The sequence below is a fragment of the Macaca mulatta genome, chromosome 10, assembly GCF_049350105.2.
Source record: "Macaca mulatta isolate MMU2019108-1 chromosome 10, T2T-MMU8v2.0, whole genome shotgun sequence".
In the NCBI taxonomy this organism is placed as follows: Eukaryota; Metazoa; Chordata; class Mammalia; order Primates; family Cercopithecidae; genus Macaca; species Macaca mulatta.
The window spans coordinates 36661873-36676090 of NC_133415.1; the positions used below are offsets into that span (position 1 = coordinate 36661873).

General features: G+C 41.4%; 1 protein-coding gene across 1 annotated transcript; it reads left to right on the plus strand.

Annotated features, from left to right (window-relative positions):
• Positions 1-1028: 1028 nt before the first annotated feature.
• LOC694106 (C-terminal-binding protein 2-like) lies at positions 1029-10450 on the plus strand. The gene is given in 3 exon segments (XM_015128839.3): positions 1029-2634; positions 8522-9379; positions 9382-10450. Coding segments are annotated over 3 exon segments (1356 nt in total). The 5' UTR covers positions 1029-2312; the 3' UTR covers positions 9558-10450.
• Positions 10451-14218: the final 3768 nt, after the last annotated feature.

The window sequence follows — 14218 nt, forward strand, 5'->3', positions numbered from 1 at the left end:
TAAAAATAGGAGAGGCAAAATGTACAGATAGTAGTCCCATTAAGCTTTATATACAATTAATAAAATAACTCATTAAGAAATAATGTAACAATTAAGAATTTATTCTATTCTTGGCAAGTTTCTAAGTTTTTCTATGGCATTAAGGTCTTTAAAAATTCTTTGAGATGAGTAGATACAATAAACTATTCCACAGGTGAGGGGCTTGGCCTAGGGATTTCACATTTCTAAGTTAGTTCCTACTAAGGAAAAGAAAACTTTTTGATCTACCTTACCAGAGATGACAAAAAGAGTAAAGTGAAATGGAAGATTCAACTTTATCATGTGCTGAGTTGCTTTGGGCTCTGACAAAAGATTTTTCTGATTTTTTTGCAGGATCACATTTGAAGTCATAGGGCTGAAAGTTATGAAGCAGAAACATTTGTCCTTGGTATTTCTGAAATACGTGAACCAAACCCCAATATCTGCACTTTTACTCTCATAAACTTCTGACATGAGGCACAGATTTTTACAAAATAACTTAATATGGAAATCTCGCAAAATATGCAGATTTCCCCAGATCCCCGAAAACAATGGAAAAGCACTCAGACCACAAGGCCTTCACCAGAATAACGGAAAGAAGAGGAGAACTTTGGCTCTCACTGTGAACGCCCTGGAAGATTAGTGGAGGCACAAGGGAAGCCTTAGAATATTGAAGGGCATAGTAAGCATAGAGTAGAAAATTTCCATCTGTGGTAGCAAAAGAAGTAAATCTAAGATTTTCCAGAACCAATTTCATTGAAGTGGAACCTCCAACACCACATTTTTAAAGTTTCCCCCTTGGCCTTTGCACCTCTCATCTTTGTTATTTGTTCATTCTTTCCTATTGGGGTGATACCTACTATTCTCTGTCTTTTTACATTCCAAAGATATTTCCTGTACTGTAGAACAGGGGCATCCAAGGGAGAATACAGCCACAAGTTCTTAGTCTCTATCTCTGGCATCACTGATAACACCAGTGTCACTCAACTGCTGAGTGAACCAGTAAGGCCCTTTCCTCATCCCCCTTTCCACTTATTACTAGAGACAGAACATAAATGTATGACTGCAGGCTGCTAAAAGCCTAAAACAAAACAGAACCATAACAACAACAAAATAAGGTGGGTTGGAAAAACTTGCTATACAAAGCAACCAGGTCTGGCTTATATTTATCACATCCCTTCTTCTTTCCCAAAACAGCAATTGGGCTCAAGAGAAAATGTTCAACTTTTAGTATTTCCCTCAGTATAGAATGAGAACAGTGAAACATATTTTCAAAGGTTTGGCTTTTTTGGGCTATTGCTGATGATGACTAGATTCTGTCTCCTCCAATAGGGAGTGCTAAAGGAAATGATCGAGTAGTGAGGATGACAACTGATGACTACTGAGAAAAGAAGTTGCATGCTTATCACAGCGTCCGAGAAACAAACACTGCAATCAACTGCGGAAGCAAAGGACTACAGTGTCTGGAAAACAATGGGAAAAATACCTGTACCTTAAAAATACACACACAAGCCCAGAGAAGACACATCGAAGACCCTGTTAATGAAGCACCAAAATGTACAGCCTCACTGATTGCTGTATTATCTTGTAGTAAGAAAGTTTGTACATACTACAATACACAGTTGTTTTATAAATTTCTGAGTATCATCAGAAGATTGGGGGGCATACAGAGAAGTCAGAAAACATGTCCCAATTGAAGAAATAAAATAAACCTACAAATATTTAGCTTTTAAAATCTTTGTTGACCTTTAAAGGTCAAAATTTGTAGGTTTATTCTTTTGTTGTTATTGTTGTTGTTGTTGTTGTTACATTATATAATTTAAAAAATCAAAATAATTTTCAAAGCTCCTTAATGAGACCGGCACTCCTCCAGTCCCCGGGGCCCTGGCAAGGGAGGAGCCTCGAGACCGTGCGGGACACCCAGGTGGACCCCCAGCCCATGCCCAAAGCTCAGAGCGGGAGCAGGGACCTGGCTGCACCGGGCCAAAGCCGCCTCCACCGGCAGTGGTCGCGGACTCCGGGCGCTCCAGAACTGGGGTCATGATGAGATTTGTTGATTGCGCGATGGTGGCTGAGTTGCAAGCAAACGGGTTTCATCACTTTAAATGGTTTTCAACCAATGAAGCTGTATTCCCTTAAAAAGATGGACAGCCCATCGTGTGAACTATAGAGTTTGTGAACAAATTTATATTGGGTTCATAGTGGCATCATGCACGCAGACTCCTGCGAGTTCCCGTAAGTTCTTAGAGGACTGCTTTGCCTTTTGATCTGAGAGTTGCAAAGTTTGGTGAAGAATGGCCCTTGTGGACAAGCACAAAATCAAGAGAGAGCGATTGGACAGAATTTGTGAAGGAATTCGTCCCCAGATCACGAAAGGCCCCCTGCATCCCCGCCCCGTGGTGGCGCTGCTGCACGGCTGTGACTGCACTGTGTACATGCCCATCCTGAAGGACCTGGCCACCGTGGCCTTGTGTGATGCACAGTCCAGGCAGGAGATTCACGAGAAGGTTCTAAATGGAGCCGTGGGCACCATGATGTACCACACCATCACCCTCACCAGGGAGGGCCTGGAAAAGTTCAAGGCCCTCAGAGTGATCGTGTGGGTGGGCAGTGGCTAGGACTAAGGAAGGAGACCACTACCACTTCTGCTGCCCTCCTCCCCCGACCTTGCCTAGTTCACAAGACAGGAGGAAAGACAGAAAGAAACAAAAGTAAGATAAATAGCCAGACAACCTTGGCACCACCACCCGGCCCTAGGAGTTAAAAAAAGTAATAATAATAACATCAACTCCTGACATAAACTACTTATGTTATCTGTAAATCCTGGACACTGTATGAAAAAAAAAAAGCACTGTAAAACTTTCTGTTCTGTTAGCTGATGCACGTAAGTGCCAGCCACGTTTTCCCATGCTTGCTCGATTTATCACGACCCTTTCACGTGGACACCTTAAAGTTGTAAGCCTTTAAAAAGGTCAAGTATTTCTCTTTTGGGGAGCTCAGCTCTTAAGACGCGAGTCTGCTGACACTCCCGGCCAAATAAAAAAACCTCTTCCTTCTTTAATCCGGTGTCTGAGTAGTTTTGTCTGCAGCTCCTCCTGCTACATTTCTTGGTTCCCTGACCTGGAAGCAGCTGATTATGCACGGTGGAGGCAGCCCCTTAGGCAGCTTATGCCTGCCCTGTAGAGCATCCCTGCAGGGGACTCTGGCCAGCTTGAGCGATGCGGATCCTGAGAATGCTCCCAGGTAGGCATTTGCCCCGGTGGAACTCTCCTCAGAGCAGTGCACAGCAGGCCCCCGTGGAGGATCAACACAGTGGCTGAACACCGGGAAGGAACTGACAATTTAAGTCCGGACATCTGAAACTTGGTAAGACTGGTGTTTGGAACTTGCCCACTCCATTTGAGTGAAAGCACGGCCTGATCACCCATGGCGTGGCTGTACTGGCACTTTGGTTTTTGTTTTTGACTTGACTTGAATTAATTGCTTGATACTTTGGTTTTTGTTTTTGACTTGACTTGAATTAATTGCTTGATACTTTGGTTTTAGTTTGGATTTTGACTTGACTTGAATTGCTTGATAAACAGGCATGCCTTTATTGGCACTTTGGTTTTGGTTCTGATTTTGGTTTGGCTTAAATTGCTTGACAAACAGGTGTGCCTTTAACAACACTTTGGTTTTAGTTTTGATTTTGATTTACTGTCAATTAGATGAGTGAGTGATTTTTTACCCTTTCCTTCTGGTAATGTGAATGTTGTTTTGTCTCAGGAGAAAAAATAGGTCAGACACAAACCTACTCCACTTGGAACTGTGTTAAAACATTTCAAAAAGAAAAATTTCAAAAAAAATAAAAGGAAAGTCAGGCCGGGCGCGGTGGCTCAAGCCTGTAATCCCAGCACTTTGGGAGGCCGAGACGGGCGGATCACGAGGTCAGGAGATCGAGACCATCCTGGCTAACACGGTGAAACCCCGTCTCTACTAAAAATACAAAAAAAATTAGCCGGGCGAGGTGGTGAGCGCCTGTACTCCCAGCTACTCGGGAGGCTGAGGCAGAAGAATGGCGTGAACCCGGGAGGCAGGGCTTGCAGTGAGCTGAGATCCAGCCACTGCACTCCAGCCTGGGCAACAGAGCCAGACTCCGTCTCAAAAAAATAAATAAATAAATAAATGAAAGGAAAGTCATCAAATCATCAAAACTTACTCTATTAAAATGCATGTTACAGAACCTTAAGAAAGGTTTTGCAGGAGATTATAGAGTTAAGTTAACCCCTTGGAGGTTAAGATCTCTGTGTGAATTAGAACTGCCCTCTTTTGGTGTTGGATGTCCCACCGAAGGAACTATAGACAAGGAACAATTGGCCATGTATTTAAGGTGGTGACAGGGATCGGAGGACAACCGGGGTATCTAGATCAAATTCCTTTATATTGACTCACGGTTAAATATAATATAGACAAAACCAGCATAAATTTAGCCCTGTTTAACAGCTTATTGCAAAAAAGCCAAAAGGAAAAGTAAGAGCAGCTTCACCAGCAGACACGGAGTTAAAAAGGGAGTCCCAGAAACAGCAAGAGAAGCTAGTTTTGTGAGAGCTGCCAGAGATCACAGAAATTGTTTCTCCATATGTGCAAGCCTACCCCGCTTTACTGAGGCCAACAGCCCCTCAGAAATGAGATTCAGGAGCTAACACGCCCCAGGTTTCACCTCAAAGGGGGGGATCAGAGCCTTGAGAGGCCAAGGAAGCTAAGATAGTCAAGTGGGCCATCTCAGAGCTGGTCTTGCTCAAGCTATGCAAATGCCTCTCAGGGAGATGCGAGGACCTGTCTATTATAATGACCAGGCACACATCCGGCGGGGAGCAACAGACTTTCATCTATCAGCCCTTTTCAATCATTGATTTACTAAACTGGAAACACCCTAAACCCCACCACCTTGCTCCTGGCAGCTAGAGCCCTAGTCGAGCATGACTGTGTAGAGGTGTTGGACTCAAGTTTACTTTAGCAGACCTGAACTCTGGTACAAGCCTTGGGCATCAGTACACTAGGAGCTATGCGTGGATGGGAACAGCTTCATCAACCCACAAGGAGAGAGATGTGCAGAATATGAGGTGGTAACCCGGAACACTGTCGTTAAACTGGGCTCATTGCTTTAATTCAGGCCTTAGAACTCAGTAAAGGTAAGAGTGTAAACATTTACACTGACTCTCGGTATGCCTGTGTAGCCCTCCAAGTGCATGGAGAATTATATAAAGAAAAAAGCCTGTTAAACTGTAGGAAAAAGGGGGAAAAAAGACCCAGAGAATACAACTCAGCTTCAGCATTTGCAAAGGTACTGAGAAGCACTTCTGCAGAGGCTAAGAGTTGGTAGACAAAAGCAAGTAATATAAAAAAGATTCTAGGAATGCTTCAAGGAGCTGACAAGAGCCTAAGTCAGTTTTATAAGAGACTCTATAAAGCATTCTGGCTTTACCCCCCATTTAACCCTGAGACTGCTGAAAATCAGTATATAGTGAATACTTCATTTGTAAAGTAAGCCCATGGTAACATCAAGCAGAAGCTGCAGGCATGAATACCACCTAGTCTATAAAAGTGGCCATCGAGGTGTATGTTAACTGTAACCAAGAAACAAAACTGGGAAAGAGCAACAGAAAAAAAAAAAAAAAAAAAAAGACCAAGAGTAAGTGTAAAAAAAGAGAAATTAGCAATGTGAGAGGACATGGACGTGGATGTAGATATGAAAGAAGGCACATTAGGCAAGGATTCAAGAGCTAGACAAGGCTAGAGAGAGATTAATGTGTGAGATGTAAAAAGAAAGGACACTAGAAGGGTAAATGTTCAAAAAGACAATAAAGGAAATGGCCAAGGCCACAAGAAAAAGAGGCCATCGGCCAAGGGCTGCTGCACCTTGGAGGAACCAAATACTGATCTGATCAGACTGATAGGAGCTGAAGAATATAAAGACTAGGGCAGACTACGCACCTTCTCATTAGGCTCCCAGGAGCCCATGGTCACATTAGAAGTTAAAAGCAGGCCGGGCGCGGTGGCTCAAGCCTGTAATCCCAGCACTTTGGGAGGCCGAGACGGGCGGATCACGAGGTCAGAAGATCGAGACCATCCTGGCTAACACGGTGAAACCCCGTCTCTACTAAAAAATACAAAAAACTAGCCGGGTGAGGTGGCGGGCGCCTGTAGTCCCGGCTACTCGGGAGGCTGAGGCAGGAGAATGGCGTAAAAACCCGGGAGGCGGAGCTTGCAGTGAGCTGAGATCCGGCCACTGCACTCCACCCTGGGTGACACAGCGAGACTCTGTCTCAAAAAAAAAAAAAAAAAAAAAGAAGTTAAAAGCAGTAAGATTCTGCCGTATCTGGATTCCAATTTCTCACTGAAGGCTAAGCCACTAAATAGAGTTACAAAGGGGTGTTGGGGGCAGAAAAACCCCTCCTCTAAGAAACAAACAGGAAAAAGAGCCATACCTTGTGAAAACTTGCTTATAGACTTTACAGAACTGCCCTATGCTGGAAGCTATTGGTACATGCTAGTGCTTGTTTGCTCATTTAAACTAAAATCAGGTTTTTGCCTATAGTCCTCCTCCAAGTCAGGTGCACCCTCACCAAACAAACTAGGTATTTGCCCTATAAGATTTTGTTTGGTCGGCTACCCCCAAATCATAAGTTAAAGATGACCTCCAGAAACTAAAGAAATTAAGCTTAAGAAATAAAATGCAGGTTTAAAAACATAATCATAGTGTTCATAATTAAATAAATGAAAATGTCTATAAGCCTGACACCGCTTTAAATCTAGTGACTCTGTTTAAACTAAAACCTAATTTTTCTACAACCCATATAGGATGAGCCCTATACTGTAACCTTGTCCACTTCCACTGCTGTTAAATTTGCAGGTGTTGCGTCTTGGATCCACCACAGTCAGCTAACACCGGCAGCTCAGGACAAGTGGATCGACCAACAGGACACAGATCATCCAACCCGTCTGATCCTCAGATGAGACCAAGCTGCTGCTGAGGACGACAGCCCTGTTCTGGTCACTCTGGAGGCTGACCAGTCTACGCACAGCTGAAGCTTGAGAACTCATCTAGCAAGTAAATGTAGTTAAAAATCTTAATAGTTTTCCTGCAATACTAACTCTTTTCCTATTGTTCTGTCACTGTGTTCAATCTTCTTCCCAGGTAAGGACCGCTTTTGTCCTTGTGGGATATGAATATGCTGTACATTGTTTTGTTGTTGTTACCCCCCCATAACCATGCTAGAAGAAACACCTATGTAAGGTGTCCCCACTGTACACGTACTGCTTAGGAAACCCAGACCCGTCCAGCCCAGCAACAATCGCAAGGTCTTTCAGTCATTCTTTAAACATATAAATCAGAAGTTACCAGAAACTCTTCCTTTAGCAAAAACAGAAAAAACCTATTTCCTCAGTTGGCTGAAAACATTGCTGACAGCCTGGATGTTTCTTCATGTTATATTTATTAAAAGGCTAATATAAGAGACCAATGGACTTGAGAAGCAAAAGAGTTAATGCCTCAAGATTACTTTAACTAACCCTTTCCCCAAACAGATGCCCCAAGTTCAAGCATCTGGCTCTTAAAAACTTCTGTTATTAAAAAATACTGTGTTACTCACTAAGAAAAAGCTTTTCAGACCCAGTGACAAAACTAACCTACTTAGAACATGACAAAGTTGATACATGTGCCTGTACAGGTTTAACACAGGTTTGATCCTAGGTCTTCATTTAGAAAATAGTTTCCAGCTATAAAAATTTAAAACCCTCATTATAATTATATCACTGGTAATAGAAACTTGCTTGCTGCTCCCCTGTGTATTACACTTGTTCCTTCCAATGATAAAAGGTATCGTAGCTACCACAGTTCATCAGAAAACTTCAGCACAAGTGTATTACATAAAACACTATCGCTCTGTCTCGCAAAAAGACTCAGAAAGTAAAAATAAAACTGAGAACTCCCACTAATTACTGAAAATTCTCAAAGTGGGGGATAAGGAAGGAAACCACTACTACTCCTACTGCCCTCCTCCCCCCACCTTGCTTAGTTCACAAGACAGGAGAAAAGAGAGAAAGAAACAAAAGTAACATAAATAGCCAGACAACCTTGGCACCACCATCCGGCCCTAGGAGTTAAAGAAAGTAATAATAATAACATCAACCCCTGACATGAACTACTTGTGTTATCTGTAAATCCCAGACACTGTATGAAAAACAAAAAACAAAAAACAAAAAAAACAGAACACTGTAAAACTTTTTGTTCCCTTAGCTGATGCATGTAGGCCCCAGTCACGTTTCCCACACTTGCTCGATTTATCACGACCCTTTCACGTGGACCCCTTAAAGTTGTAAGCCTTTAAAAAGGCCAAGTATTTCTTTTTTGGGAAGCTCAGCTCTTAAGAGGCGAGTCTGCCGAGGCTCCAGGCTGAATAAAAAACCTCTTCCTTCTTTAATCCAGTGTCTGAGGAGTTTTGTCTGTGGCTCCTCCTGCTACACGACGACGTGGACATCAAGGCTGCTAGTGAGCTCGTAATTGCTGTGTGCAACATCCCGTCTATAGCCATGGAAGAGACAGCGGACTCCACCATCTGCCACATCCTCAATATGTACTGGAGGAACACTTGGCTGTACCAGGCACTGCGGGAAGGCACGTGGGGTCAGAGTGTGGAGCAGATCCGAGAGGCGGCCTCGGGAGCGGCCTGCGTTGGTTGGGAGACACTGGGCCTCATCGGCTTTGGTGGCACGCAGCAGGCGTTTGCAGTTCCAGCCAAGGCCTTTGGATTCAGCGTCATATTTTACAACCTCTACTTGCAGGATGGGATCGAGGGGTCCCTGGGCATGCAAAGGGTCTTCACCCTGCAGGATTTGCTGTGTCAGAGTGACTGCGTCTTCTTGCACTGCAATCTCAACGAATATAACCACCACCTCATCAATGACTTTACCATAAAGCAGATGAGGCAGGGAGCATTCCTTGTGAACGCAGTCCGTGGTGGCCTGGTAGACGGGAAGGCCTTCGCACAGTCCCTCAAGGAGGGCAGGATACAAGGGGCAGCCCTGGACGTGAATGAGTCGGAGCCCTTTAGCTTTGCTCAGAGTCCATTGAAAGACGCCCCGAATCTCATCTGTACTCCTCACACTACCTGCAACAGCCAGCAAGTGTCACTGGAGATGATGGAGGCAGCTGCCACCGAGATCCACTGGGCCATCACAGGTCGCCTGCTAGGAAGCTTAAGAAACTGTGTGAACAAGGAATTCTTTGTCACATCAGCGCTTTGGTCAGTAGCAGACCAGCAAGCAATTCATTCAAGCATCGTGGGCGTGGCTTCAGGAGGACTTCCTGCAGCCATGGAAGGATCATCCCCGGAGGCATCCCAGTGACTCACAACCTCCCAACAGTGGCACATCCTTCCCAACCGCCCTCTCCCAACCAGCCCACAAAACACGGGGACAATCAAGAACACCCCAATGAGAAATTGCAGAGAATGCCGGCAGATTATCACTCAGATACACTTGGGAAAAAGAGACAGTGACAAATAGATGAAATAAGAGAAAAAGAATCTGACGGTCTTTTTAGCTGATTCTGGAAATATACATCATTGATGTTGCAGTGTTAAAACTACAAGAGCTGGAAAACTGAAGATATCGTTTGCTTATGGAAGCTCTGAAAGACTAGGGTGTGATTTATTAACGATCAACTTCTGTTATTGTGTGTTAAGTTTTTCACCTGTGCATCAAATCACAAATAATAAATAGAACTTTTTCCTTTATCAGTCCCTTGGCCACAGCAGGCCCTGAACACCTTGCTTAGAATGTTGCATCAAGAGTTCAAACATCAAAATAAAAACAATGAAGAAGAAATCCCCATCCTGTGACTTGAGTCCTTCAGTCTACAGGGACTGGTTGCCGCTTTTCGCTAATAGGAAGATGACATTACTAGAAAATGTGGAGTAAGCTGTTTGCCTGTGGTAGACACCTGCATGCACAGGGTTGAAGACAGTACCGGCTCCTGTACAGAGAAGCGTCTCTCACATCTGAACTGCATACTGAGTGGGCAAGTTGGTTGTAAGTTCAGTAAAAGCATCCGATAATGCAAGAAAAAAAAAAAAAAGGTGTTTCCTAATGTCACAGGAAACACTTTTAATGCAACTTGTCAGATTGTCTATGAAAAAATCCACTTAGATACTGATAAAGTCTTCTTTTCTTCAAGTGGTTTTTTATACAAGAACACTTCACATGTATTGGATGTGACTGATTTTAACAAATCCTATTAGATTTGTATCAATTAGTTACATGTTCTATTCATAATCTTTTGTGAATCATTTGTCTTTTTGTTTAAAAAGATAGCCTATTTTGAGCCTTTGCATATGTACATTCCTATTTTTGTGACAAAATAAAAACTATAAAATTGTCCCAATCAGAAAAATAATGGCTATCAGAAGTATGTTTTGTTTAACGTAAGTTACTGTTACTGTATTTGTTTATTATAGAGGTGGACATTTAGCATTCGGTGCAGTTTTCAATCAAATGTAATTAGAAAAAACTGCTTAATGAACAAAACAGAACATAGACAAAAAAAGAATATTAGAAGACGTGATGCATGAAGAAAATGAGATATCAATAAAAAGATTTTTAAAAATCAACAGAAATTGTGAATCTGAAGAACACAATAACTATATTAAAAATTTAATCAATAATCACAAAAGCAGACTTAATAAAGTGGAAAAAAATAGACAATTGATGACATTGTACTTATTAATACTGAGTCGTGAAAACAAATTTTTTTAACAGAATAGAGAAAAAAAGATGAAATATGGGACTTACTGTGCACTGCCAAGTGGACCATTGTATTTATATAAAGAGTCTTAGAAAAACAATATAGGAGAAAAGTAATAAAGAGGTTATTTTTAAAAAGCAGCTGAGAACTCCCCAGATGACAAGGTAACTAAACAAGAAGAAATACTGCCAAACAAAAGCCTTCAACGGGAATAATTTCACTTCAAAAAAAAAAAAAAAAAAACTAAGCCTTTCCAAAATAAATAAAAAGTTGAGTGTGTTATGAACCACTAGAACAGTCCTAAAGGAAATGTAAAAGAAAGTCTATCACGGCCAAAAATGAAATGATGCTGCACAGCATCATAAAAGTAAATGAAAATAGAAAGCTCTCTATTAAAGGTAAATATATAAACAGGTATAGAAATCTCTACTGTCATAATGATAGTACAGAAAACTTTCAAAATTTGCTATGGAGTTTAAAAAATGAAGCATAAATCTGCATAAATGTGTGTTCACAGATACTCAATAAGAAAACATAATATGTGATATTAATAACAAAGTGGGGGCATATAGAGGTACAGCTTTGTATTCCATTGAAATATAGTTGTTATATACTGTCATAACTTTAAGATGTTTTATGAAGTCTTTATTTCTCAAGATGATTACCAAAAAACCTGTAGAAGGTATGCAAAAGCAAATGAGAAATTGAACCATGTCACTACAAAACCAACAAACAAAAATGTTTTGCTAAATGTTTACTATGAGTCTCACCATCATCCTCTAGAATGTGGTATTGTAACTAAAACTCTTCAGGAAATTCTACTTAAAACTAAAATCACGTATATTTCAAGAAACTCTCTTGATTTGAAATGCCTCTGTCATGTGTTGTCTGCAATCAGAATTCCTCTTTTAAAGAAAGTAGAAAGGAGAGATGAGGAAACTGATAGTGTTACTGAATGGGAGATAGAGGTGAGGATGCACATTGTGGATGAAAACATGGAAGTTATTTCTACAACTCAATCTTGTAAGTATCTGACTGCTATGCTCCCTTGTGTATCAAATGATATACCTTTATTGCAAGAGAAGAAATTGCGCCGTTCACCTTGACATTGAGAGGCAATTTGGAATCTCTGTGGTGATTGCTTAAGACTGAGGATTTAATGTGCTATTTTGTGTAAAACTTAGAAACAGAAATGCGATTTAATGATCTGAACTATTATCCATCTGAAAAACCTAACTTGTGATTTTAAATAAAATGGCATGCTGCCCTCCACTAATCCCTTTTTAAAATAGGAGCTGCCCCTGCTTTTAACTTTATGAAGTTTAATCTATGAATAGATTGCATTATTAAAAATTTTTTTAAAATCCACATTGACTTGAAGTGTACAGGCAGAGTTGGAAACTATACCATCCAAAATTATAATACATAGGTAAAACCCAAAATAAAATCAACTGCTGCCCTGGAACCTATTCTAAATAATTGAGATAATTAAGACAGTAATATGGAATTGTAAAGAAAAATAAGAAAAACATTTCCTCACAAAATCTTGTATGCAAACTTTTTTTTTTTTTTTGAAACAGTTTCACTCTGTCACCAGGCTGAGATGCAGTGGCACGATGTCGGCTCATTTCAACCTCTGCCTCCTGGGTTCAAGCCATTTTCCTACCTCAGCCTTCACTGAGATCACAGGCACCTGCCACCACACTCAGCTACCTTGTATGCAAACTTCATGTATCATTTATAAAAATTTTTTTTTAGATAAGTACAATATTCTACTGTGACTTTGCATTCATGAAGTTTGGGTGTCTTGAATCTTTGACATGTAGTGTATGACAGTAAAATTTTACAGAAAATACACAATAACCATTAATAAAAGGCTCTAATAAGAGAATTTTAATGCATAAGAATTGAAAAGACACCATAAATAATTTCCGTTATATTTTTAATATACTGATGCTATTCTTACACAAAATAAAAAGGCTGAGTAAGTTGTGGTCGCTCACACCTGTAATCCCAGCACTTTGAGAGGCAGAGGTAGCAGATTGCTTAAGCCCAAGAGTTCACTACAAATCTGGGCAGCATTCGGCGATCCTGTATCTACAAATAACAATAATAAAAAATAGCCAAGTGAGTTAATATACGTTTATGGTCCCAGCTACCCAGTAGGCTCAGGCAGGAGAATTGCCTGAGTCTGAGTGGTCAAGCTACAGTGAGCTGTGATTGTGCCATTGCATTGCAGCCTGGGTGACACAGTGAGACCCTGTTTAAAACAAATAAAACTAAACTAACAATTAACCAGGTGTAGTGGCATGCACCTGTACTCCCAGCTACTTCAGAAGCTGAAGTTAGAGAATCATTTGAACCTGGAGTTTGAGTCTGCAAGGAGCCATAATTGAACTACTCAACTCCAGTTAGGGTGACAGAGCAAGGCCTTGTCATAGATAGATAGATAGATGATAGATAGATAGATAGATAGATAGATAGATAGATAGATAAAATACAGCTAGAGAAAGAGTAAATTTAAAAAACAATGTAGTATGACATAATTTTTAAAATAAACTTTATGTGTATCACTTAGAAATTTATAGAACGGGCTGGGCGCGGTGGCTCACGCCTGTAATCCCAGCACTCTGGGAGGCCGAGGTGGGCAGGTCACGAGGTCAGGAGATCGAGATCATCCTGGATAACATGGTGAAAACCCGTCTCTACTAAAAATACAAAAAATTAGCCAGGCGTGGTGGTGGGAGCCTGTAGTCCCAGCTACTCAGGAGGCTGAGGCAGGAGAATGGCGTGAACCCGGGAGGCAGAGCTTGCAGTGAGCCGAGATTGCGCCACTGCACTCCAGCCTGGGTGACAGAGCAAGACTCCATCTCAAAAAAAAAAAAAAAAAAAAAAATTAGAAAAGAAAAGAAAAAATAAGTATATGGAACATAGCCAGAAGAATAAAAAACAACCTCTTAACAGTTTTTCTCAAAGAAAAAAAAAAAGTGAGTTTGAAGAGAAGGGAATAAAGGGGAGACTTTCAGTTTATTACGTTTTTATTTTTTGAGGCAGGATCTCACTTTGTTGCCCCGATGGAAGCACAGTGGCATGATTACAGCTCACTGCAAAGTTGGCCTCCCAGGCTCAAACAATCCTCCCACATCAGCCTCCCTAGTAGCTGGGAATACAGGTGTACATCACCACAGCTGGCTAATTTTCATATACTTTATGGATAGAGGGTTTTACCATGTTGCCCAGACTGGTCTTGAGCTTCTGGGCTCAAAAATTTCACCTGCCTTGGGCTCCCAAAGTGCTGGGATTGAGCCACTGAGTCAGCCAAGGATTTTTGTTTTGTTTTGTTTTTGAGATGGAGTCACATTCTGTTGTCCAGGCTAGAGTGCAGTGGCATGATCTCAGCTCACTGTAGCCTCTGCC